The 25,590-nt window shown below is 36.9% G+C and overlaps 1 protein-coding gene and 1 non-coding gene across 4 annotated transcripts in view; both read right to left on the minus strand.

Annotated features, from left to right (window-relative positions):
- RNF17 (ring finger protein 17) overlaps positions 1-25,590 on the minus strand; it is a 104,606-nt gene that overhangs the window by 17,000 nt on the left and 62,016 nt on the right. For all 3 annotated transcript variants that reach the window (XM_032260066.1, XM_032260065.1, XM_032260067.1), the window contains 9 exons: positions 20,788-20,902; positions 18,933-19,160; positions 18,104-18,254; positions 17,831-17,949; positions 12,060-12,150; positions 10,880-10,995; positions 8,393-8,682; positions 3,033-3,196; positions 833-952 (listed from right to left, as the gene is read on the minus strand). In XM_032260066.1, coding sequence (XP_032115957.1) covers positions 833-952; positions 3,033-3,196; positions 8,393-8,682; positions 10,880-10,995; positions 12,060-12,150; positions 17,831-17,949; positions 18,104-18,254; positions 18,933-19,160; positions 20,788-20,902 — 1,394 coding nt within the window. The remainder of the gene's footprint in view (positions 1-832; positions 953-3,032; positions 3,197-8,392; positions 8,683-10,879; positions 10,996-12,059; positions 12,151-17,830; positions 17,950-18,103; positions 18,255-18,932; positions 19,161-20,787; positions 20,903-25,590) is intronic.
- LOC116537929 lies at positions 10,582-10,745 on the minus strand. Its single transcript, XR_004263419.1, has one exon. It is a non-coding gene; the product is annotated as a U1 spliceosomal RNA (small nuclear RNA).

The following is a 25,590-nucleotide window of genomic DNA, read 5'->3' on the forward strand; positions in this document are numbered from 1 at the left end:
TTACGGTGAATATCTTGAATGCAGTACCACAAGGGACCCTGATATGGTTTGGCTCTGGGTCTCCACCCAAATCTCATCTTGAATTGTAATCCCCACGTGTTGAGAGAACAACCTAGTGGGAAGTGACTGTATCATGGGGCAGTTTCCCTCATGCTGATTTTGAGTTCTCACAAGAGCTGATCGTTTTGAAAGTGTCTGACATTTCTCCCCTCAACCTTCAATCTCTTTTCCTATTGCAACCTTGTGAAGAAGGTACTTGCTTCTCCTTCACCTTCTACCACGATTTATGTTTCCTAATGCCTCTTCAGCCATGCAGAAATGTGTGTCAATTATCCCTCTTTACTTCATAAATTACCCAGTCTTAGGTAGTACCTGTGTAACAGTGTGAAAACGAATACAGACCCCTTGTCAAAACAACCCAGCTAAGCCATTCCTAATCCCTGAGCCACAGAAATTGTATGAGATAATACAAGTTTATTGTTGTTTTAGACCACTATGTCTCAGCTTAATTTGTTATGCAGCAAGACAGAATAAGACACTCTTTTATCTGATCTCCAGTTTCAAGTTTGTTGTAATTTCATTTGATAAATTTTTGCAATCTTATACCTTCCCACTTATGAACACGTCTCTTCATTTATTCAGATGTTTTACAGCCTTCAATATAATTTTGTAACTGTCTTTCATAAAGGCTGTTTAGCTGTTTTGGTAACATTTGGTGTTTTATTACTTTTTTGTTGCAACTAAAATTTCATCTTACATTGTAAATATTTCTAAAAATGTATTAACAAAAACTATTTAAAATTAATCATCCCACAAATTATTATGTACTCACAGGTGTGGTATTATGGAGCTGACAGGGAATACAAAACTGGGGTATATCAGGATACAGCAAAATAGGGTAAAGATGGCACTGTGGAATCTTTTCAGTGAATCCATGATCTAAATATTGTACCTGAAACAGGTCAAATAAAATTAATAGTTTAAATTATTATTAAAAGCTAGGGGACAAAAGGAATTTCCTGTTATTTGGAAAAAAAATAAAAATAAAAGACAGGCCGGGCTTGGTGGCTCACACCTGTAATCCCAGCACTTTAGAGGGCAGAGGTGGACGGAGTGTTTGAGCCTAGGAATTTGAGACCAGCCTGGACAACACAGTAAGACCCCATCTCTATTAAAAACACAAAAATTAACTGGCTGTGGTGGTCACAGTTACTCAGGAGGCTGAAGTGAGAGGGACTGCATAAGCCTGGAGGTTGAGGCTGCAGTGAGCTATGATTGCATCACTGTACTCCAAGCCTGGTGACTGAGCAAGAACTTGTCTCAAAAAAAAAAAAAAGACATCTTGAAAATTTTAAAATCTGCATTTTAAAAATTTCCAGGAAAAAAGGCAATACTGTATTTATTCCCTCCTCATGCAATAGTGTATCAAACTTCATTGTAAAAAGGTTTTCTAACACTTAACCCATGAGACTTTTTTTTAAAAAACTGGGTCTTACTGGATTTACAAATTCTTTTGAAATGCTTTAATCTTGATAATTCAATTTCTAAATTGTCTTAAGAATAAAGAATGCCAATAAATTATTTCTTCTGTCCCAACATAATGAAATGAACATATCACTGCTTAATTGGATTTGCTTGGCAATTAGCATTAAAAAATAAAATAGAATTGAACAAAAAATGTCCGAATACGTCACAGATAATTAGTGTATGGTTTGACAAGATGTTTATTTCTTAATGTGGACCACAGGATAAACTTTGAAAGATACCTGGTTATGAAATGAAATCCATTGTGTACACTAAAAATGTAAAGTGATCACATGAAAACATATAAGGTGATGATTAAACTATCAAAGTTCTTTTAAGTAAGTTAAACAGATATTTGGACAGCATGAAAATTTTTATAAAAGTTCACCATCTTATTTAACAAACATAAAGTTAATGAAGTATAATAACTTGATCAACACCAACTTTCATTTTACCTGTGGGGAAAAAAAAAAGTCAGGAGTTATCTGAGCAACTCAAATGTATATATACGTGAATGCATGTTACTTTGCACATACATTCAAGTTGCTCAGATAACCCCTGTAACTATCCAGATGTTTAAGTACTTACCTCAAATTTGAAAATATCTGACGTCTATGAAAACCATTAAAAGTTTGTAGTTCAGTAGAAAAAGCCTAAGACTTAGAATCAGAAGTTTAGGAATCAGATGCTTGGGTATTAACTCTAGCATCATGACCCAGTAATCATGGCAGGTCACTGAACCTAAATTACAATTTTATTATGAGTAAAATGAGAATAATAATCTATGTCTAGGATAACTGTGAACAAATTATAAAATATAAATGCATATATGTGAAGGAAGCTAAAAAAAAACCTGAAGTACTGTGTAATCATTAGGCATCATCATCAAACAGATAATAAACTCCTGTCCAGGTGGAAACAAAAGACATTTACACTTAAGGTTTTCTTCCCCCATCCCCAATTAAAACTAAAGTTTTCAAATGCTGAATATATGATGAAGTATTTCATCAACTTCATTGCTTTACTTAGTAAATACGATGTACTGGAGGTATTTTCATCTGTATTTTACATATATACATCTTTTAAAGGATGTAGCTATTTTTGAAGATTTTGAATGAAACCTGAGTGCTACCTTATCACTCTGGAAAGGTAAATTGGCCGTTACCCTGAAAAGCTAACTAGGCCATAACAAATTTGCTAGTGAGATATTTAATATATTGGAAAACATATTGTTTTACTTAACACTATGTGTACAAACAGGGTTACCAATTACAACTAAGTGGTCCAACCATTAACTAATGATCAAATCCTTCCCTAGAAATATCTTTTGCTTATTCAGGTTACTAAATATATTTGAAAATAAAATCAAAATTACAAATAAAAGTATAACATGACTGATCTTCCTACACAATTTTCATCAAAAGATGTTTTAATCCAATTTTCTCATTTCAATACCAAAGACTTTAGCATTTAACCTCAGAATAGTCACAAAAGAATATCAGACTCACTCTGACCGTGCCACCTACAACCTCCATCACCTTTCCTCGATACCACAGAGTATCAGATCCTCTTACTGCACATGCTTCTCCTTTTTTCCAGAAATAAGGCTCCAAAAGACCAAGGCATTTTAAATTACTTTGAATTTCATTTGTCATTTTTATTAACTCAAATTCTGAAAAAAAGTATTAAGGACAGAAAGCATTTAAGGAAAATTCCCTAACATTTGTCAATTTAATAACATTTCTTAAGTAGTATAATTAAAAATCAGTCTCCAAAACAGAACTTTTGTAAAAATATGTTTTAAAACATATTAGTAATAGCACATAAACAATATTATGATCTTTTGATATTATGAAAGTACAAACATCATAAGGACCTCTAAACACATACCAGCTAGCCTACTATGAAAGTACTACCAATTTAAAATAGGGTCAGTTTGACAGCCTTAAGTAAAGCAGAACACAAGTTACGTATTACTTGATGCTTAGATACAGTATAATGAGGGGAATATAAATTAAATTTTCCATTTTGCTTTCATTGCTAATTGGCCCAGTATTTCCACAGTAAATATATCCATAACTGATACCATAGAGGACAAGCTCTGGAGTCAGCTACCATTCCAACCTTACTGTTTTAGTTGTGTGATCTTGGGTAGTTCCCTTACCTCCAATAGGCCTCAGTTTATTCTTCCATAATAACCACCTATTCTGAGTATAACAGAATCTTGTGGGAATAACAGTACCTGTCAGTATCATCATGTACTGCAGAAGGATTAGATGTAAAGCATCCAGCACACTGCCTGGCAGTTAACAGGCTACCAGTTTGGACAATGACTATTTACACATGTCAAGCAGTTTCTGGGTTAAGTACTATTACCACAGGTCTCAAACATTATTATTTTTTTCTAGAACAGCTAATTGTACCGATTTTATTCTTTCAAATTAAAAAATATATTTAAGAGATCAACAAATGAAAGAAAAATTTCAGTAAATTCATATCTGCCATACCCACATTCATAGATACTAACTAGGAGTTAATGACATTTAAGCCCTATGATTGCGAGAGTTATCAACTATTCTGATGGGCCCAAGTTATAGTCAGGAAGCATTTGCATATAAGCCTAAAGATCTCAGGAGGAACCTGAATATTCTCAAAGTTTCCTAAAGCTCCAGTCATTCTCATTCTCAAGAAATATAAACTTCGGCATTTATCTTATTTTTAGAAAATGAGACAGGGTCCCACTCTGCTGCCCAGGCTGGAGTTCAGTGGTATGAACACACCTCACTATATCCTAGACCTGCTGGACTCAAGCAATCCTCCTGCCTCACTTTCCTGAATGGCTGTGATTCAGGAATGTACCACCATGCCCAACTAATACTTGCATGTTTTGTAGTGATGGAGTCTTGCCATGTTGCCCAGCCTGGTCTCAAACTCCTGGGCTTAAGCAATCTTCCAGTCTTGGCCTAAAGTGCTAAGATTACAGGCGTGAACCACCACACTCAGACTATATTCTTTCTTCATAGAGAGCCTACAAACTTGTGTAAGTGACAGGTCCTACAAACCTGGAAACCCTCCATCCATACCCCCAGCATCTTAGTCCCAAGGTGAGGGAAGTAAGAGACACAATGGTGAAAGGCAGGTTAATTTATGCTAGTACTGATCTGAGAGTCATTTTAGCAGTCTATAGAAGCTAGTTTCATGTTGTTCCTCTTCTATGCTGGGAGAGTATTAAGGATGTCTACATCCTCACTGGTGGCCTAAGTTCTAAATTCTGCCAACAACATGTATCATTGCCACTCTCAGGTGTACAAAAAATGGGGCTCCACGATTTTTACATTCTCAAGGATCCCAAGGTTTACAGATGCACAAAAAGATTGAAATCATGGAGGAAGTAGTAAAATCCTGGGTGGCAGCCCTCACGTATCATGATGCTAAAAACCCAACAGCTTCATCACATATCTAACTCCCTTATTCTTACTAAACTTCATTACTTCTATTCTTTCAGCCAGGCTGAACCTCTATGTCTTACTTATGCCTATCACTGTGTGAGTTCTTTCTCTAAGTTCCTAACTCTAAAAAGATCTACAAGTATTTTTTTCTTGTCCATATCTATCTGTATTTCCAAAGCCATGGAGTTTGGAGCATTTCTCAAAAATATTCTCCTTCCTCATCTCTAGTCTAACTCTGCCTTTGCTTTGTGACCTTGCAACACTTTGCACACAGTGTGTCCCACAGAAACAACAGGGTAGGGTAAAGAAAACACATGATTTAAGGAACCAAGATGCACCTGAAGAACAAGAAAGTCAATGGATTTCAAGCGTTACAACTTCTATATACACCAAAAGTAATATAAGCTATATTCAGGAAAAAAACTGTGGTATTGGTGTAGGGATAGATAAATAGAACACACACTGAATAGAAAGTTCAGAAACAGGCTGGGAGCGGTGGCTCACGCCTGTAATCCCAGCACTTTGGGAGGCTGAGGCGGGTGGATCACGAGGTCAAGAGATCGAGACCATTCTGGCCAACACAGTGAAACCCCGTCTCTACTAAAAATACAAAAAAATTAGCCAGGCGTGGTGGCACGCGCCTGTGGTCCCAGCTACTCAGGAGGCTGAGGTGAAAGAATCGCTTGAACCTAGAAGGCAGAGGTTGCAGTGAGCTGAGATTGTGCCACTGCACTCCAGCCTGGTGACAGAGCCAGACTTCGTCTCAAAGAAAAAAAAAAAAAAAGTTCAGAAACAACTCCTGCCCATACAGAACCTTAATTTTTGACAAAGTTGGTACTGCAGATCAGTGGGGAACATGTGGAGTATTAAGCAGATGAGCTGGAACTACTAACTAAATCTATTTAAAAAATTAGATCTCTTCTTCATATCTACCTGAAAATCTATTCCTGGATGGCCTAAAGACTTCACATAACAACAGAACTATAAACATTTTTTTACAAGACCATATAACAAAATAGCTTTCTGATCTCAGAGTAAGAACAGATTTAATGAGATACAAAACCAAAAAACAAAGATGACTGATAAAATTACGTTAAAACTTTCTGATCATCCAGAAACTCCCAAAAGACACTGAAAAGATAAGAAACTGAGAGAAGATATCTGCAACACATAAAACTAAGAAGGAGTAAGTGTTCGGGATATATTAAGAACTATAAATCAGAAAGCAGTGACTTAACGGAAAGCGAGCAAAGACATGGACAGGCACTCCATAAACACAGAAATACAAATGACTCAAATAGAAAAAATGATGTTTACCCCATATGAAGTCAGGAAATGCTAATTAAAGCCATAGTGAGGGACAATTTCGGACCTACTAGGATTGGGAAAACTTAATGTGACATTATCAAGTGTTAGCAAGGATATGGGGTAATGAGAATCCTCATGCACTGCTAGTGACAAGTGTAAACTGTTATAAACAACTTGGAAAAACTATTTTTTATTTTATTTTTATTTATTTTTTTGAGATGGAGGCTTTCTGTTGTCAGGCTGGAGTGTGGCGGCACAACCTCAGCTCACTGCAACCTCTGTCGCCCAGGTTCAAGTGATTCGCCTGCCTCAGCCTCCCGAGTAGGTGGGCATACAGGCATGCCCCACCACATCCAGCTAATTTTTGTATTTTTAGTAGAGACAGGGTTTCACCATGTTGGCCAGGATGGTCTCAATCTCTTAACCTCGTGATCTGCCTGCCTCAGCCTCCCAAAGTGCTAGGATTACAGGCATGAGCCACTGCATCGCCAATTTTTGTATTTTTATAGTAGAGATGGGGTTTCATCATGCTGGGCAGGCTGGTCTCAAACTCCTGACTTCATGTGATCCGCCCATCTTGGCCTCCCAAATTGTGGGGATGACAGGTGTGAGCCACTGTGCCAGGCCAATGATCCACCAATTCTGTTCACTAGATTATGTGCTCTACAAAAATTTTGCCTGTGTGTAACAAGACACAGGTACAAGAATGTTAATAGGATTTTTTGTAATCATGGAAAATCTAGAAATGTTAAGTGTCCATCAATAGTAGAATGGATAAACTGAGCTATAAACATTCACAGGAATGCTATTAATTCGTTTAAAAAATGAATAAAACAGCACTTTGGGAGGCCGAGGCAGGCAGATCCCGAGGTCAATAAATCGAGATCATCCTGGCCAACAAGGTAAGACCCCGTCTTTACTTAAAATACAAAAATTAGCTGGGAGTGGTGGTACACGCCTGTAGTCCCAGCTACTTAGGAGGCTGAGGCAGGGGAATCACCTCAACGTGGGAGGTGAAGGTTGCAGTAAGCCAAGATCGCACCACTGCACTCCAGCCTGGTGACAGAGTGAGACACCGCCTCAAAAAAAAAAAAAAGAATGAAATATTATGAGATGAATCAAGGTGGACAAGTCTCAAACATTTTGATGAAAAGTCACAAAAGAATGTGTACATTTGGGTTCTGGTTACATAAAGTTTGAAAGATTGAAAACCTAAAATATTTGTTTAGTGATGCATATAGGAAATAATAATTAGCAAATTCAGAAAAGTGGCTATGTATTGGGTGGCAAAACAGGAAACATGATCAAGTAGGGCCACACAGGTCTGCTTAGGTTCTGGTGATGCTGCTGCTTATCGTGGGGAATGTATATATGGCTACTCATTTTAATGTTTTTACTTAAATAACACATTTTGTACTCTTTCACATTAATAACATTTTATAGTAATTTTAAAAAATTCATTTGAAAATCTAATTTTAGACATTTTTAGTGTGATCAGTGCATTGACCCTTAAACCACACTGTGGAAGTCACCCTTCGGGATCCCATCTTCATGTGCTATTAGATTTCGCACTTTGAGCAAAGGGATCTGGGGCTTTATTTCCTTTTTCTTGAACTTCATGTAGTTATCAAAGTTGTTCAAGGTTCTATAGTTACGAAGCAACTCTAGAGTGATTGCCTTCTTTGGAGTATGCTTACCTCCCAGTGTGTGATTTCACTTTGTTCTGGAGCTTGGTATATTCTTTACTTTTATACCAATTCAGTAAATGTTAATTTAAAAAAAATAGGCATTTGATCTGACTTATTTGGGAGAGTTGTTCAATCTGCCACAATAATGGAAATGAAATTCCAAATTCCTTTCTTCTTATACTGAGAACAGCACTCACATAATTATAATTATATAACACTGCTATGTTAGAATAATGAAAGGACTGCATTAAATTATTTTTATGTGTTAGGCACTATTTAAAAGCACTTTGCACACACTATGTGAAATCATTTAATCCTCCTAACAACCTTGTGAAAATAACATTCAAAGAGGTTGCCCAAGGTACTTCAATCCCTGTCATTCTTACTAGAGAACTGGAGCCTACATAACATAGAAGGTCTTACCTGATGGTTTAGGTAATACAAATATAGTTCCATCATCAGCAACACAGCTGACTGTTGCCTCAAATACTTTCATGTTAGGAATAGTTGGTGGTTTATAGCATCTAGTGGTTCTTGGTTCTAGAATTTTCTCCTGAAGTTCAGACACTTGGTGTTCACTGATTATGTCAGCAGCTTTTTTGTCAGGGTCAAAGTTAGTTTTAATACAGTTAATATCTACTGAATCTTCTTGTTCCAGGGGGACTTTCAGAGACTTCTCAGATAATGAATGGCTGTTATCTAATTTGTTAATTCTGTAACATCCAAAAAAGAACATATCTAAATATGAGCAAATATAAAACTCTGGGTAAAACAATATAAAAAGAATTCTTCAGATATATATGAAATTCAAAGAAAATATTTGCTCTAATTTGTTATGTAAAAATTAGCATAACTTAAGTTAAAATTAAAATTGAGACTGATGAGAAAAAGCAATAAAATTTTAAGTAAATGTTTTAAATTTCTATCTCATATTTATAGACTATGCTCTCTTAAAATTTCCTAAATGTGGTACAATGAATTCAATATTACTAGAAGATATAACACCTTTTAGATGATTTCAATTTAGTCCACAGATAGAACAGGCATCTGGCAAGCTATTAGCATCCATTAATACAAAGAAAACATGAGTCTCTTAAAAAATATTAAGGTACTATTCATATATTAGGTGTTAGTGGTAATATGCTGTATTTACTCAGTTTTTCTACTTTATATTATTCCCTTCCACTTAAAAGTAATAGGTATCCCTACTGTACAAAAAAATAAAATCTTAGAAGGAAATGTTAATATTGGTTGTGTTTTAGTATAATTATATCAAGTTTCTGTTTCTTCTAATCTCCTGTACTTTTAAAAGGAAATAAAGCCTGGGCGTGGTGGGTCATGCCTGTAATCCCAGCACTTTGGGAGGTTGAGGCAGGCAGATCACCAGAGGTCAGAAGTTTGAGACCAGCCTGGCCAACATGGTGAAACCCTGTCTCTACTAAAAACACAAGAATTAGCCAGGCATGGTGGTATGTGCCTGTAATCCCTGCTACTTGGGAGGCTGAGGCATGAGAACTGCTTGAACCCTGGGGTCAAAGGGTGCAGTTAGCTGAGATCACAGCACTGCACTGGAGCCTGGGCGACAGAGTGAGACTCAGTCTCAAAAATAAACAAACAAACAAACATTAGCTAAACAGCTACGTAATTCCTCAAATAACCTGCTAGTCCCCCAACCCACTGCTGCCTTAAGATAGCTGGTAGTTTTAGTCCGTAAAAGCAGTAAACAACTGGCAGCAGACAATGTCAGTAGTATTAACTTGCCTAGCACTTTTCATTATAACATTTCTTCTATCAAGGAACTGCTTTAGCCTAAAGGCAAAGCAATTAGGCTAGCTGTATACCAAAGCCCGGGCAACCCAGGCCAGATCTCCCATATCTAGCCTCATGTCCCACTTTCTTCCTGACTTCTCATTCGTTTTCCATTTCATCAGGACTCGGATCCTGTTCTCAATAAGTTAAGATATAAGTTAAGGCAAATACATCTACGGAGATCTGGCTACGTATGAGGCCATGTATTTGGTACACAGTGGCTACTTAGGAACTTGTTTCTCTAATTCCAACATAGCTCTATGTCTCTAGAAAGAGAGAGAAAAGATTAAACTAGGGCCACAACCGTATTGTGATCCTGTCCCTGGATCAAAGGTGCTTAAACCCCAAACACTGAACCTGAAAGAATTTTTAAATGTAAATACGTTGAACTACTTATTGTATAAATAAATTTCATATAAATATGTTTATTTTGTTTCATATATATTTTGTTTCATATAAATGTTTCATATATTTCATCCCGTTTCATATACATTTACAGTTCATATAAATACATCTAGTAGGTACACATCTACCAGAATTTCTAAAATAAAGCTTAAATATTTATGTCTAAAGCAAAGGATGCCAGAGGGCTAAGATCTGGTACCACTACATTATTCTCTTTTTCTTTGGTTTACAGTGTAAATGTCAAAGGAGAGGGCAAATTATAAAAGCAGGTATGTCAGTAAAGGGCTTAAGTGTGCAAGAAGAGATGTGCCTGAACAATGAAATGCGCAATTCTGAAGGAATCTATTTCTGAGATGGCTCCTCAGGGTTATAAATCTTTTTTTTTTTCCCCCTAAACACTGGGGAAAGCGTGAACGCAGTCCCCCACTATCACAAATTATGCAATCGAGTTTCCCACATTTGGGGAAATTGCAGGTGTCAGCACATCCGGAGTGCAATGGATAAGACTTGCCCTGGGAAAACCACCTTCGTGATCATGGTTTCTCCCCTGCCAGGTAAGCATAGTTTACAAATCTTGAAGAGCACACAAGATGCAATTCAGATTTGAAAGCACATGTAAGAAGATTTGCACATGTAACTAAGAGGCATCCGCATCCATCACGAACTGATGTCAAAATTTTTTTTTAAAGTCTATACCTCCTTTCTCTCAAAGCCAAACCCTTTTTAATCAAATATTTAGAAACATCAACACGCTCTCCTTTTTCATCTCTGCAGAAAATTTTCACAGGTAATGGCCAAGTTGTGTTGTTCTCCTGCAGTGATTTAAGAGCAGAGTAAATATGAAACACCAAAATGAAATCTTCATATAAACAGTGTACATTTCACAGGCATTTATTTTACATTTCTCTAAGCAAGAAATATTCCCAAGTGAGTAAAGTTATTTTGGTATCTAAACATATCAGAAAATAAATAGCATGGAAGAGAGTGAAACAGAGTTATTTTATGAAATGCATCAGAAAGACTTCAAGGTCAAGGTGAAATTAAAGAAAAAAAAATCAAACTGGAAACTTTTTTTTCCAGTCCCAGAATGGGAAGTGGGGAATACAACATCAGTCAACAAGTTTCTTTATTCTCCTGCTTTCTTTGTAAATTACAGAATCAAAATCGCAGGAGAATTACTTGAACCCTAGAGGTGCAGGTTGCAGTGAGGTGAGGTCGCGCCACTGCACTCCAGCCTGGCGCCTGGTGACGGAGTGAGACTCTGTCTCAAAAAATAAAAATAAAAATAATAAATAATAAATAAATATATTTTCAAAGGTCTTTTTCTCTCCTACGAAAAGCAAAATAACTAAAAAGCATATTCTGCTTCATATGGAAGAAGTCATAAAACTGGAGAAAGCACATAAAAAGTAACAATAAAATGAATCATAAGAGAAAATTCTACTCATTAATGTAATCAAAGCATTTAAATTAGAAAAAAAGCAAAGGATATTTTTAAAGTGGTCTGAAAAGATGTATGCCTCTTCTCAAATACACGTGTGTGACATACATTTATGATTTCACTAGAAGCCTAACTTTCCAGGTTGGCAAATATCAAATGGCTTTGGAAACACACCCTAGCATACACATTATATTTTTAACATGCAGATTATCAACTCATGAATACTACTTTAGAAATACTTTGACTCATTCAATCATTTGTGGTGTAACTATCATCAAACAAGAATTACACTTTGAAATAAAACTAACAAAATTCGTAACAAAATCCAAAGTTTGGTGTTATTTTCTCAACAAGAAAGAAAATAAATGGAATTGATGAAAACATTAATGAGATCATCAGCACATATCTCTCGTAAATTGTTAACTCTCTACCCACCTGTAAGATTATAGTTGCTACAGCTCCAGTCAGGTACAATGAAAGACAGTCACAAGCTGTTGCTGTCCACTTGTCACTCCCACCAGCTGGTCTACAACAGAAAACAATGGCAACTTGTTTTATAAAAAAAAGCATACAATATTGACATATACAAGAAACACTGCATTTACACACATATACATTGATAGTTTGAACCAACTATATGTAAGAAATCAATTTAAACATGGATTCATATTATTTTTACAATTTTTCTCCTCATTTTCATAGCCTTTTTTCATCCCTCTATTTTACTTAGGGCCCATGTTACATATTAACTGATTTGTATGTATCTGTTCTGCAGCTACACTGAGCACCTGTAAAAAGTAGGTATTAGTCACTATATACATTTCACATATGTCAACTAGACTGTAAACTCCCAGAGAACAGGAATAATGATGTATTACGTGCATCATCACATTCCCTAACGACCAGTATGGTGTCTGACACATAGAAGGCATTCCAGAAATATTTAATGGAAAGAAAAAAGTCTCTTTGATGATTCCACTGCCCATTTTTGGAAGTTCTTTGGAATTCAAATCTAACTTGAACTGCTACCCAAAAATATCAGAAATACCAGAAATTTTAATTATTGATTCAACAAAATTATTTACATTACCTGATAGATGTGGTAATACAGTTTTAAATGACTAAAAATTAGCAGTATCTTTGACTAACTTTTCAGTAAATACTGTCAGACAGTAATGCATAATAAAAAAAATGCTCGATAAATATTTGACAGATAAATGAAATACAGAGTATCTAATTTCATCATCCATGTTAGTTTGCAAAGTTGAAACTAAGTGACTGCAGGGGGTGACTCATCTTTTGGCTTCCCTGGGCCACACTGGAAAAATAGTTTTGAGCCACACATAAAATACACTAATAAAGCTGATGAGGTTAAAAAAAAAAAAAAAGAAAAAAACTCATGTTTAAGAAACTCTGCAAATTTGTGTTGGGCTGCACCAAAAGCCGTCCTGGGCTGCATGTGGCCCATGGGTTGGACAAACTTGCCTTAGATGTTTCTACCAGCAAATCTATCCCTAAGAATAAAGAATTAGTAACACAGAAAAGATTACAGATAACATAATGCAGGCTCTATGGGCCCTCTAAATATGGTTTCTAGTTTCAGAGTTTCACTGAGCTAACCCATTAACTGAGTAAACAATTATTTCTGGTCAATCTTTAAAAAAAAAAAAAAAAAAGGGAGGCAGGGCCTCACTATGTTGCCCAGGCTGGCCTTGATGGGCTCAATGGATCCTTCCATCTTGATCTTCTGAGTAGCTGGGGCTACAGGTGTATGCTACCACACCCAGCTTCACCTGGTCAATCTTTTCACAGTTACATGGCTTATATGACTGAGCTAACCAGATCAACTGGGCACGTAACTTGACCAAACAGGATTTGGTAAATGTGATATATACTACTTATTATAAAGCCTAGAGAGAGTTCTTAGGTGCTAAGAAGCTTAAATTGCTAGGAACTCTTGGAATCAGTTATGGTTTAATATTTATTATGATGGTATAAAAATAAAAGTCAATGTAACATTAAGGTTAGTCACTGATTATGGATATAAATATTAATTTAACATTTTTAAAAAATGTATGAATATACAATTTCAGTTAGGGAAGATGAAAAAGTTCTGGAGATGAAATGGTGGTAACTGCTACACAACAATGTGATTTTTTTTCTTTTTTTTTTTCTTTTTTTGAGATGGAGTCTCACTCTGTCACCCAGGCTAGAGTGCAGTGGTGTGATCTCGGTTCACTGCAACCTCCGTCTCCCAGGATCAAGCAATTCTCCTGCCTCAGCCTCCCAAGTAGCTGGGACTATAGGTGCGTGCCACCACACCCAGCTAATTTTTTGTATTTTTAGTGGAGACAGGTTTTCACCATGTTAGCCAGGACGGTCTTGATCTCCTGGCCTCGTGATTTGCCCACCTCAGCCTCCCAAAGTGCTGGAATTACAGGCATGAGCCACCGCGCCCAGCTGATTTTGTTGTTGTTGTTGTTGTTATTTGCTTTTGAGATAGAGTCTCACTCTGTCACCCAGGCTAGAGTACAGTGGTGCAATCTCTGCTCAATGTAACCTCTGCCTCGTGGTTTCAAGCATTTCTCCCTGCCTCAGCCTCCCAAGTAGCTGGAATGACAGGTGCCCACCACCATGCCTGGCTAATTTTTGTATTTTTAGTAGAGACAGGGTTTCACCATGTTGGCCAGGCTGGTCTTTAACTCCTGACCTCAAGTAATCTGCCCACCTCAGCCTCCCAAAGTGCTGGCATTACAGGCATGAGCCCTATGCCCAGCCATGAATGTTCTTGTTGTCACAGAACTGTACACTTAAGAATGGTAAAAGGGTAAACTGAGTGTAATATGTATTTTACCACCGAAAGAACAATCTATTAAAAGGGATTTCTTAAAATGGCAGTAAAACAGAGTGGTTAGAGCTCCAGTTCTGGATTCAGACCTTGTTTATAATCCTACCTCAACAAGCAGCAGATATTTTATCCTGGATAATACTTACCCTCTTAAATATTCAATTTTCTTACCTGTAAATAATATCTTATTTATATCTTTAAGGTCTGTTGTTAGGATTAAGTAAAATAATGTCTTTAAGGCAACTAATGCAGGTTCCATAAGTACTTAAAGGTTAGGCTTTTAAAGTGATAATGGTATTTCATTCCAGCCCATAAGATATCACTTAAAGTATGTACAGAAACACATTATCTATACTGTTAGGTACAATTAAGGAACAGACATAATTCTGTTCAATCACTCTGAACTATTTAATGTGAAAGTGAAAACTAAGATAAGATTTATATAGTATGTGAGCTGAGATTTCCATTTCAGGACACTGGAAGGATTTACAGTTGTCCCATTGTTGCCATCAGTGATCACAGACAATAGGGAGAGGTGTAAGATTAGAGAAATGGGTCACTAAGAAGAAGGTATCCTATTAGAACAAGGATCTCTAAAGAACAAAACAAATAAAAAATAAAAAAAGAAGGTATCCTATTATATTATCAATTTAGGCCCGGCATAGTGACTCACACCTTAATCCCAGCACTTTGGGAGGATGAGGCAGGCAGGTCACTTAAAGTCAGGAGTTCAACACCAGCCTGGTCAACGTGGTGAAATCCCATCTCTACTACATATACAAAAATTAGCATGGTGCTAATTTTTGTATATTTAGCAAATATACAAAATGTAGCAAATATACCACCAGTGGCATGGTGCTATGTACCGGTAATTCCAGCTACTAGGAGACTGAGGTGGGAGAATTGCTTGAATCTGGGGAGGCGGAGGTTGTGGTGAGCCGAGATGGCGCCACTGTACTCCAGCATGGGTGACAGAGGGAGAATCTGTCTCAAAGTAAATAATAATAAAATTAAAAGATCAGGTTTCAAAACAGATAAACCAATGTTACATTTATATACATAACTTTTGGGTGAGGTACTTAATTTCTCATCATGAAGTTTCTTCAATTATAAGATGGGGATAATAGTTCTATGTCAGTATTATTGTGAGAACTAAACTAACACATGAAAAGCACATCATACAATGCCTGACCTAGTAGTGAATAAATGTTAAGGTATACTGTACAGTGTGTCTGGAGTTCTCTCATGATATCCTTGCAGATGAGATATAAATAAGCTAGGTAAACCAGTATGGTTTATCTATTTCTTAAATTAAAAAAAATCACGCACAGGTTCATTACAGCTTTTATAATAATGTTGAAAGGGTCTTTGGGATCTTTTAGCTTTATTGGTAAACAGATTTTTAATATTCCTATTTATAGTCCATGTCTGAAAAGCCTACACATATATGTATACCTAAGTATGTGTACGTGTATATGTCTTGTAGCCAAATAACATGTAATTGGCTTCAAATTAGTGATCAAGTTTGTGAGACAACCAAAAACAAGCTTGTCCAACCTGCATGTGGCCCAGGAAAGCTTTAAGTGCAGCCCAACACAAATTCATAAATTTTCTTAAAACATTATGAGATTCCTCACCAACTCATATTTCACACAGATGAAAAAAGAAAAAAAATTTAAAAAAAAACATTATGAGATTTTTTTGCAATTTTTAGCTCATCAGCTCTCATTAGTGTCAGTGTATTTTATGTGTGGCCCAAGACATTAATTCTTCTTCCAATGTGGCCCAGAGAAACCAAAAGATTGGACACCCTGATCTGAAACTGCAAGCACCACCAAATGATTTGGATAACTGTGGTAGCATATCAAAGCAATAGCAAATGATCTGCCAGTAGACTTTATGATAGAGCTGTTTCCTATAGGTACAATTTTATCTAGTACTCTATGTTGAATAGAAGCTAGGATTTATTTAACAACTGTTCTTAACCTCTGGAAAAAGGCCAGTTATGTTTGGCAATATTGTTACCTCCGAGGCTAGATATTCCGATTTTTGCCAATAAAAGAAACTCACATTTTAATGTGAAATTTACTAGTTTTTAAAATAATATTTGAAAGTTTAAAAAACATTCTGCAGGCCAAGTGCATATTAGTTGGATTTGGCTCATAAACTGCAGACTACAACTCTGAAGAGGTATGCTTTCAAATTTACAGATAATACAACATTAGAAGGGGCAGTCTAGACACGGAGTAACAAAATCAACTATCCGAGTTTCAAAACCAATTAGAAAAAATTTGACAGGAATAACTGTAAAATTCTATATTTAGGTTAAAAAATCACTGTGTCAGGCTGGAGTATAGTGGCACAATCATAGCTCACTGCAGCCTCCAACTCCCAGCCTCAAGTGATCCTCCTGCCTTGGTATCCCAAAGTGCTGGGATTACAGGTGTGAGCCAACTCACCTGGCCCTTTCCCCTCCTTTTAGCTGAATCTTTTCTTTACTTTGCCCCATTGCCTGTCTTGCTCAAATTGAAAACTCTATTCCCAGCAATTTCTCCTCAGTGTGGAGTCATGGCAAGGAGTTTCAGTTTACTTTCAGGAGGTTATATGACTAAAAAGGCTCCAGTATTGTGAGACTCTGGCACATTTACAGACCTCTTGCATTCAGATATGAACTGCATCCTGCTTCAACTCTTAATTTTGGTTGCTATTCTCAGACTGGCCTGCATGTGCCAGTGAAATGCCGTTGTCTATTCCTATTCTTAGAGCTGTTGGAATCCTAGTCTGCCTCCCCTCCAAATCCTCCCATACAAATGTTGATTCTGTAAGGGTATCATGATACCATCATACTGTAAAGGTTCATGATGTACCCCACCGGCTAGTATTTGGGTACTCACAGAAGTAACTTATCATCTGCTTTTGTTGTAGATACTGACTGTGTAGTCTTTAGCTTTACTGTCCAAGTTGCTGTTTTTATAATGGGATTCCAGTAGACTAAAACTGTTCTGTCATTTTCCCAGAATCCTCTACAAATTCACTCTTTTTGGTAATTTACCTATTTTTACCTTTCTATGCAATTATAAACTTATAAAATTTATTTCTATCTGCGTTTGTTGTTCCTCAAAGTAAATTTTTAATATTCAACAGTTTGAATTCTATCTAGGTACTTTCATACTCACCTATCTCTATTTCTTAATACCACTAAATTTACATGATCCAAACTTTTATCTATCCCTCTTAATGTACAAAATTAACTAGATGTTAGGAAAACTTCAGAATATCTTAGCAAAACTAAAACTGACGAGAACCCATTTAAAAGTAATGTTTAAAATAATGAGAAAATTACTCAGCTAAAAACTACCTTATGTCAACCAGAGAACATTCCAAAGAGAGTCTTCCCATTGTCTTTAGATTTTCTTGAAGTTTTCTTAAACAGTCAACATTCACTACTAGTTCAACACCCACGTCATACAGCAAAACCTAAGAAAAGAATACCCGTTAGTCTATGGACAAACAATTCCAAGTATTTTTTTTGGCAAACTGAAAATCTCAGTGAAAATTGTTTTAACTTCAGGGAAAAAAATACAAAATGCAATCACCACCTTCATGATTATACTTTTAACTCCGCAATTACCTCTACCAATGTGTCTGTAACCATTCTGATGATCTGACCTCTTCGCCACTGATTTTTATCTTGGATCTTAACAGCACAGTGCATATCATTTTCCCATTTAACAGGTTCCCATTTTGAGTTTTCATAAGCAGATATCATCTTTTCTTCTAAACTACAGAGATAAAAAATATTTAACTTTCCAAACATTTTCTTATACAATTCTCTGGCTACATGTTTTCTACTACCCCCGCTTGCTCATTCCACTCCAGCCAAGCTGGACACCTTGTTCTTCCTTGAAAGTACAAGCATATTTCCTCAGGTTTTGGAACTAGCTCTTCCTTCTGCCTCAGATAAACTTTCCTCAGAGACTCATGTGGCTTACCTCCCTCCCTTCTTCTTTGGGGTCCATTTCAAATATCACTGTCTCTGAGGTCTTCCTTGACCAACATCCTAAAAGTGCCTTCTTCCCCAAATGCTTTATTTTTCTCTATTTCCCTTAACAACATCTGCCACACTAAAAATTTCATTTGTTCACTCTCTTTCTACTAGAATTTAAGTTACATGATAGCAAAGATTTATCCATTTTTTTTTAACCAGGGTATCCCTAACACTTATAAATACTGCTTGTCATATAGTAGGTCTCAATAAGTATATGTAGAATGAATAAATTGAAATTAGTGAAAACAACCAACAGAGATCCTATTTGCATACTTCTAACTAGCTGAGAGACTGCTTAGTTAAAATAATTCTGCTTGTAAAATCTACATTTATGACTTCTAGATCTTTGAAACAGAATATAGAAAGGATAAAATCACATTAATGCTTTCCTTATATATTATATATATTGTACCTATTAAGTAAGTTTTCAGTTAACAACCACTGAACATAAATCTTCTCAGGAGATACTACATTACAAATATGCACAGGCAATTCCTTATTATAAAGTGACTGGAAATTCTCATTAGGTAGAGATTTTGCAGACACAGGATTTAACTTGTTTACTTCATTTGAAATAATTTCTTCTGGAGAAGGATCCCAAATTTCAATATGCTTTTGAGAATTATCTTTGAGGATATATCTGAAAAACAACAAAAGTTAATGAAAAGAACTATGTATGCAAATTATTTGTATTTGCTCAGGTCTGTATCTCAACTGTGTGATGCTTACATGACTATTTTTGTCAAAATTCATTTAACTGTGGACCTTAAAAGGTGATTTTTTTCTGTACATACTTCAATAACCCTGACTTTAAAAAGAAAGGAGAAGATTCAGTCCAACATAATTTCTTCTTTTTTTTTGAGATGGAGTCTCGCTCTGTCACCTAGGCTGAAGTGCAGTGGCGGGATCTTGGCTCACTGCGGCCTCCGCCTCCCAGGTTCAAGCAATTCTTTTCCCTTGGCCTCCCGAGTAGCTGGGATTACAGGCGCCCACCAACAAGCCCGGTTAATTTTTTGTATTTTTAGCAGAGATAGGGTTTCACCATGTTGGCCAGGGTGGTCTCAAACTCCTGACCTCAGGTGATTTCACCTGCCTCAGCCTCTCAAAAGTGTTGGGATTACAGGTGTGAGCCACTGTGTTCGGCCCAATCCGACATTAATTTGAATGTTTACTCTCATTTCTTTCCCTCTCTCAATTGAGACCTATAGTGGAAAAAGCTCCTGCTTCTATCTCCTCCAGCATGAGAGTAAGCAGGAAAGAATGGCCACAGATCATCAATAGGAGTCACTGCAGGCCTCTGTAGGGTGTCACTGTATCTTTGGCTTATGCTGACAAATATCATATGTGGGTGCTATCTGAACACTAGCTTTTTCTTTTCTTTTTTGGACAGAGTCATGCTCTGTCACCCAGGCTGGAGTGCAGTGGCAAAATCTCAGCTCACTGCAACCTCCGCCTCCTGGGCTCAAGTGATTCTTCTGCCTCAGCCTCCCGAGTAGCTGGGACTATAGGCATGAGCCGCCAGGCCCGGCTAATTTTTGCATTTTTAGCAGAGATGGGTTTACACCATGTTGGCCAGGCTGGATGCAAACTCCTTTCAAGTGATCTGCCCACCTCGGTCTCTCAAATATTAGCTTTCTTGAGGGCTACGTGGGAGAATTTTCAGAAGCTCCCCCAGAGCCACTCCCACTACACAGGTCCCTATTGTGGAAGAATTCTTTGTTTTGACCTCAAAACCCTTCCACCTGCCCTCGCCACTGCTCTACTCTTCTGCTTCTGGGGTCACCCCAACCACTAGCCTGTCCTGAGTGAATATTAGCACAATGACTCAAGCCTGGTTATCATTCAAAGTATCTACTTGAATCCTGGAAAATTAGCATTTATACAAATAGGAATGTAAGCTACTATACAACTATGCTTATTCTCCATCCTGCCATTTCTCTTCCTAATTCCTTTCTCAATCAGGCACAAAGGGCTTCCTAAGCAGATGTTCCACCTAGAAATAAGATGCCAGTCTGCTTTCCTTAGAAGCACTCTAAAAGAGCCTTTCTCTTGGTTTCTGGGCCCCTTAATAATGGAGAGGAAAGCCACTCTAGTCCTCATTAGATTAATGACTCCTATTATTTTCTTTGGTCTAGGAAGAGGGAAAATTCCCAGGTCTGCAGTCTAAGCACATCTCCAATGGGGAATGATGTGCCAGTTTACCTTCTTGCGATTAAAATGTTACATATGAGCATTAAATAACAATAAAAGTTTACATATCTACTTACCCTATTTCATAAGATGCCAGGCCCTCTTTGACTAGCTGGTCATTAATACTAGTAATTTCAGGAGGACCAGGAGACTCAAAAAGCTCAACTAAGAGCACATTATCTTCCAGAATTTCTGTAAAACCATTAAGAAAGTTTGGGGAAAGAAATATGTCACAAAACATACTAAATGAGGCAATTTTTTTTGGAGACAGTCTCACTTTGTCGCCCAGGCTGAAATGCAGTGGCAGGATCTTGGCTCACAGTAACTTTCACCTCTTGGGTTCAAGCGATTCTCCTGCCTCAGCCTCCCAAGTAGCTGGAACTACAGACAGACACCACCATGCCCAGCTAATTTTTTTTGTATTTTTAGTAGAGACGGGGTTTCATCAGTTGGCCAGGCTGGTCTCCAACTCCTGACCTCAAATGATCCACCCACCTCAGCCTCCCAAACTTAAGTGCTGAGATTACAGGTGTGAGCCACCGCGGCCGGCCTAAATGAGGCAATTTAAAAATTGGAAACTTAATTTCTTTCATTTACATGCACGACATTTCTGGTAGAATAATGTCATAGTTTCTAGGAGTTAAAGTAGCACTTTGCGGATCTAAATGAATTGTTAGTGTTATCTGTAACACAAATTAGCAAACATTTAATTTTAGGTTATGTATGCCATTATATAAAGAAATCAGTTTGAAGCTTTTAGGTTCAGAAAAATATATTCATTGAAGAAGCGTTCTATTCTATTCTTACTCTATGGAACTAAATCAAGTTCCAGGAGGACCAAGGTAATGAAAGTTATGAATGAAAGTTAAACTCAGGCCAGTGATCATTTGCAAACATTTACAGCTTTAACAAAAATGGCACAAAGTTTACAACAACACAAATTCAATCTAGAACTCTCAATTAACTAGAACTTTTTCCTGTCCCTGTGTTTTTTAGGACAAACCACATCTAATTCTTATTTATCAGATCTATTTCTTAAACTAGACTGGGAGTTAACTGAACGTAAGGCTCGTGTCTCATGTGTCTATTTACTTATTGATGGTATACTGCACAGGGAAATAGATCAGTATCTGAAATATGGTAGAGGAATTTCTTTAGAAAACATCTCTAAAATAATGCACTGAGATCAGTATATGCCTACACCTTTCCAGCTGGTAGCTGCTGGTCAGAATGATTCTAAAAAAAAAAAGATAACCATTACCAGCAGCAACATTCTATATTAACCCAGTTATAAGAGTTACATGAGTATAGATTAAAAGCTTTTTACAAATTTTTTTCCAGTAAGTTATATGGGCACAGGTGGTATTTGGTTACATGAGTAAGTTCTTTAGTGGTGATCTGTGAGATTTAGGTGCACCCCATCACTCGAGCAATATACACTGCACCATATTTGTAGTCTTTTATCCTTTGCCCCTCTCCTACTCTTCCTCCCAAGTCCCCAAAGTCCATTCCTTTGTGTCTTCATAGCTTAGCTCCCACATAGCAGTGAAAACATATTAGTTTTTCATTCCTGAGTTACTTCACTTAGAATAACAGTCTCCAGTCTCAACCACGTCACTGCAAATACTGTTCATTCCTTTTTACGGCTGTCTAGTGTTCGTGTGTGTGTGTGTGTGTGTGTGTGTGTATCTCAGTTTCTTTATCCACTCATTGATAGGCATTTGGGTTGGTTCCGCAATTGTGAATTATGCTGCTATAAATGTGTGTGTGCAAGTGTCTTTTTCAAACAATGACTTCTTTTCCTTTGGGTAGATACCCAGTAGGGGAAAGGCTGGATCAAATGGTGGTTCTACTTTTAGAACTTTAAGGAATCTCCACAGTTTTCCATAGTAGCTGTACTAGTTTACAATCCTGCCAGCAGTGTAGAAGTGTTCCCTGTTCACCGCATCCATGCCAACATCTGTTTTTTGATGTTTTTTTTATTGGTATGGCCATTCCTGGAGGAGTGAGGTGGTATCGCATTGTGGTTTTGATTTGCATTTCCCTGATCATTAGTGATGTTAAGCATTTTTTCATTTGTTTATCTTAAGAATTGTCTATTCATGTTCTTAGAACACTTTTTGATGGGATTTTTTTTTTCTTACCGATTTGAATTTGTTGTAGATTCTGGATATTAGTCCTTTGTCAAGATATATAGATTGTGTAGATTTCCTCCCACTCTGGGGCTTGTCTGTTTACTCTGCTGACTGCTCCTTTTGCTGTGCAAAAGCTCTTTAGTTCAATTAGGTCTCAGCTATTTATGTTTGTTTTTATTGCATTTGCTTTTGGGGTCTTTGATCATTAAATCCTTGCCTAGGGCAATATCTACAAGGGTTTTTCCAGTGGTGTCTTACAGGATTTTTATAGTTTCAGGTCTTAGATTTAAGTCTTTCATCCATCTTGAGCTGATTTTTGTATAAGGTGAGAGATGAGAATCCAGTTTCATTCTCCTACATGTGGCTTGCCAATTATCCCAGCACCATTTGTTGAAAAGGGTGTCCTTTCCCCACTTTTTGTTTGTTTTGTCAAAGATCAGCGGCTCTTAAGTATCTGGGTTTATTTCTGGGTTGTCTATTCTGTTTCATTAGTCAATATGCCTATTTTCGTATCAGTACCATGCTGTTTTAGTGACTGGCCTTACAGTATAGTTTGAAATCAAGTTTTGTGATGCCTCTGGATTTGTTCTTTTTACCTAGTCTTGCTTTCACTATGTGGGCTTTTTGGTTCCACACGAATTTTAAAATAATTTTTTCTAATTTTGTGAAGTAGTATTTTGATGGGGACAGCGCTGAATTTGTAGATTGCTGCTGGCAGCATAGTCACTTTCACAATATTGATTCTACCTATCCATGAGTATGAGCTGTGTTTCCATTTGTTCATGTCATCTATGATTTCTTTCAGCAGTGTTTTGTAGTTTTCCTTGCAGAGGTCTTTTGATTTCTTGGTTAGGTATATTCCTAAGGGTTTGTTTTTGTTTTTTGTATTTTTTTGCAGCTATTGTAAAAGGGGTTGAGTCCTTCGTTTGATTCTCTGCTTGGTCACTGCTGGCGTATATAGAAGAGTTACTGATTTGTGTACACTAATCTTAGAAACTTTGCTGAATTATTTTATTAGTTCTAAAAGCTTTCTGGAGGAGTCCTTAGGGTTTTCAAGATAAACAATCATATCAGCAAACAGTGACAGTTTAACTTCCCCTTTACTGATCTGAATGCCCTTTATTTCCTTCTCTTGCCTGATTGCTCTGGCTAGGACTTCCAGTACTATGTTGAAGAGGAGTGGTAAGAATGGGCATCCTTGTCTTGCTCCAATTCTCACAGGGAATGCTTTCAACTTTTCCCCAGTCAGTATTATGTTGGCTGTGGGTCTGTCATAGATGGCTTTTATTACATTAAGGTATGTCTCTTGTATGCTGTTTTTTCTGAGAGTTTTAATCATAAAGGGATGCTGGGTTTTGTTGAATGCTTTTTCTGCATCTACTGAGATCATGTGATTTTTGTTTTTAATTGTTTATGTAATGGATCACATTTATTGATTTATGTATATTAAACCATCCCTGCATCCCTGGTATGAAATTCACTTCATCATGGATTACCTTTCTGATACGTTGTTGGATTCGGTTAGCCGGTATTTTGTTAAGGATTTTAGTATCTACATTCATGAAGGATATAGATCTATAGATTTCTTTTTTGGTTGTGCCCTTTCTGGTTTTTGGTATTAGGATGATGATGGCTTCATAGAAGGAATTAGGGAGGGTTCCTTCTTTCTCTATCTTGCGGAGTAGTGTCAAAAGTACCAGTTCTTTGATTTGTAGAATTCTGCTGTGAATCTGCTTAGTCCTAGACTTTTTTGTGTGTGCTGGTAATTTTTAAATTACCCTTTTAATCTTGCTGCTTGTTATTGGTCTCTTCAGGATATCTAATTCTTTCCTATTTAAGCCAGGAGGGTTGTATTTTAAGAAAACTTAGAATTTATCTAAGTTTTCTAGTTTATGTGCATAAAGGTGTTCATAGTAGCCTTGAATGATCTTTTATAGTTCAGTGGTGTCAGTGTAGTATCTCCTATTTTCTTAGTGTGGTTATTTGGATTCTCTCTCTTCTTGGCTCATCTTGCTAATGGTCTATCAATTATATTTACCTTTTCATACAACTAGCTTTTTGTTTCGTTTATCTTTTCTATTTTTTGTTTCAATTTCATTTAGTTCTGCTCTGATCTTGGTTTCGATTATTCCCCCAAATATGTTTTCCAAGCTTTGTGCTTCTTGTATTTGGATGTCTAGGTCTCTAGCAAGGCTGGAGAAGTTTTCCTCGATTAATCCCCCAAATATATTTTCCTGAGGAAGAAGAGAATTCTATGGTTTGGTCGTTTAACAAAATCCCGGACTTCCTGGAGGCTTTGTTTATATTTCCTTATTCTCTTTTTCCTTGTTGGATTGGGTTAATTCAAATACCTTGTTTTCAAGCTCTGAATTTCTTTCTTCTACTTGTTCAATTCTATTGCCGAGTTTCCAGAACATTTCACATTTCTTAAGTGTGTCCAAAGTTTCCTGAGTTTTTTTTCTTTAAGCTACCTATTTCCTTGAATATTTCTCCCTACACTTCTTGTATTGTTTTTTAGATTTCCTTGCATTGGGCTTCATCTTTCTCTGTTCCCTCCAATTAGCTTAATAACTAACCAGAATTCTTTTTCAGGTAAATCAGAGACCTCTCCTTGGTTTGGATCCATTGACGGTGAAGTAGTGTGATTCTTGGGGGGTGTTGTAGGATCTTGTTTTGTCATATTACCAGAGTTGGTATTCTGGTATGCTTCTCATTTGATAGGCTCTGTCAGAGGGAAGGTCTAGG

The sequence above is a fragment of the Sapajus apella genome, unplaced genomic scaffold (genome assembly GCF_009761245.1).
Source record: "Sapajus apella isolate SASKATOON/1434 unplaced genomic scaffold, GSC_monkey_1.0 scaffold114, whole genome shotgun sequence".
NCBI classification, from domain to species: Eukaryota; Metazoa; Chordata; class Mammalia; order Primates; family Cebidae; genus Sapajus; species Sapajus apella.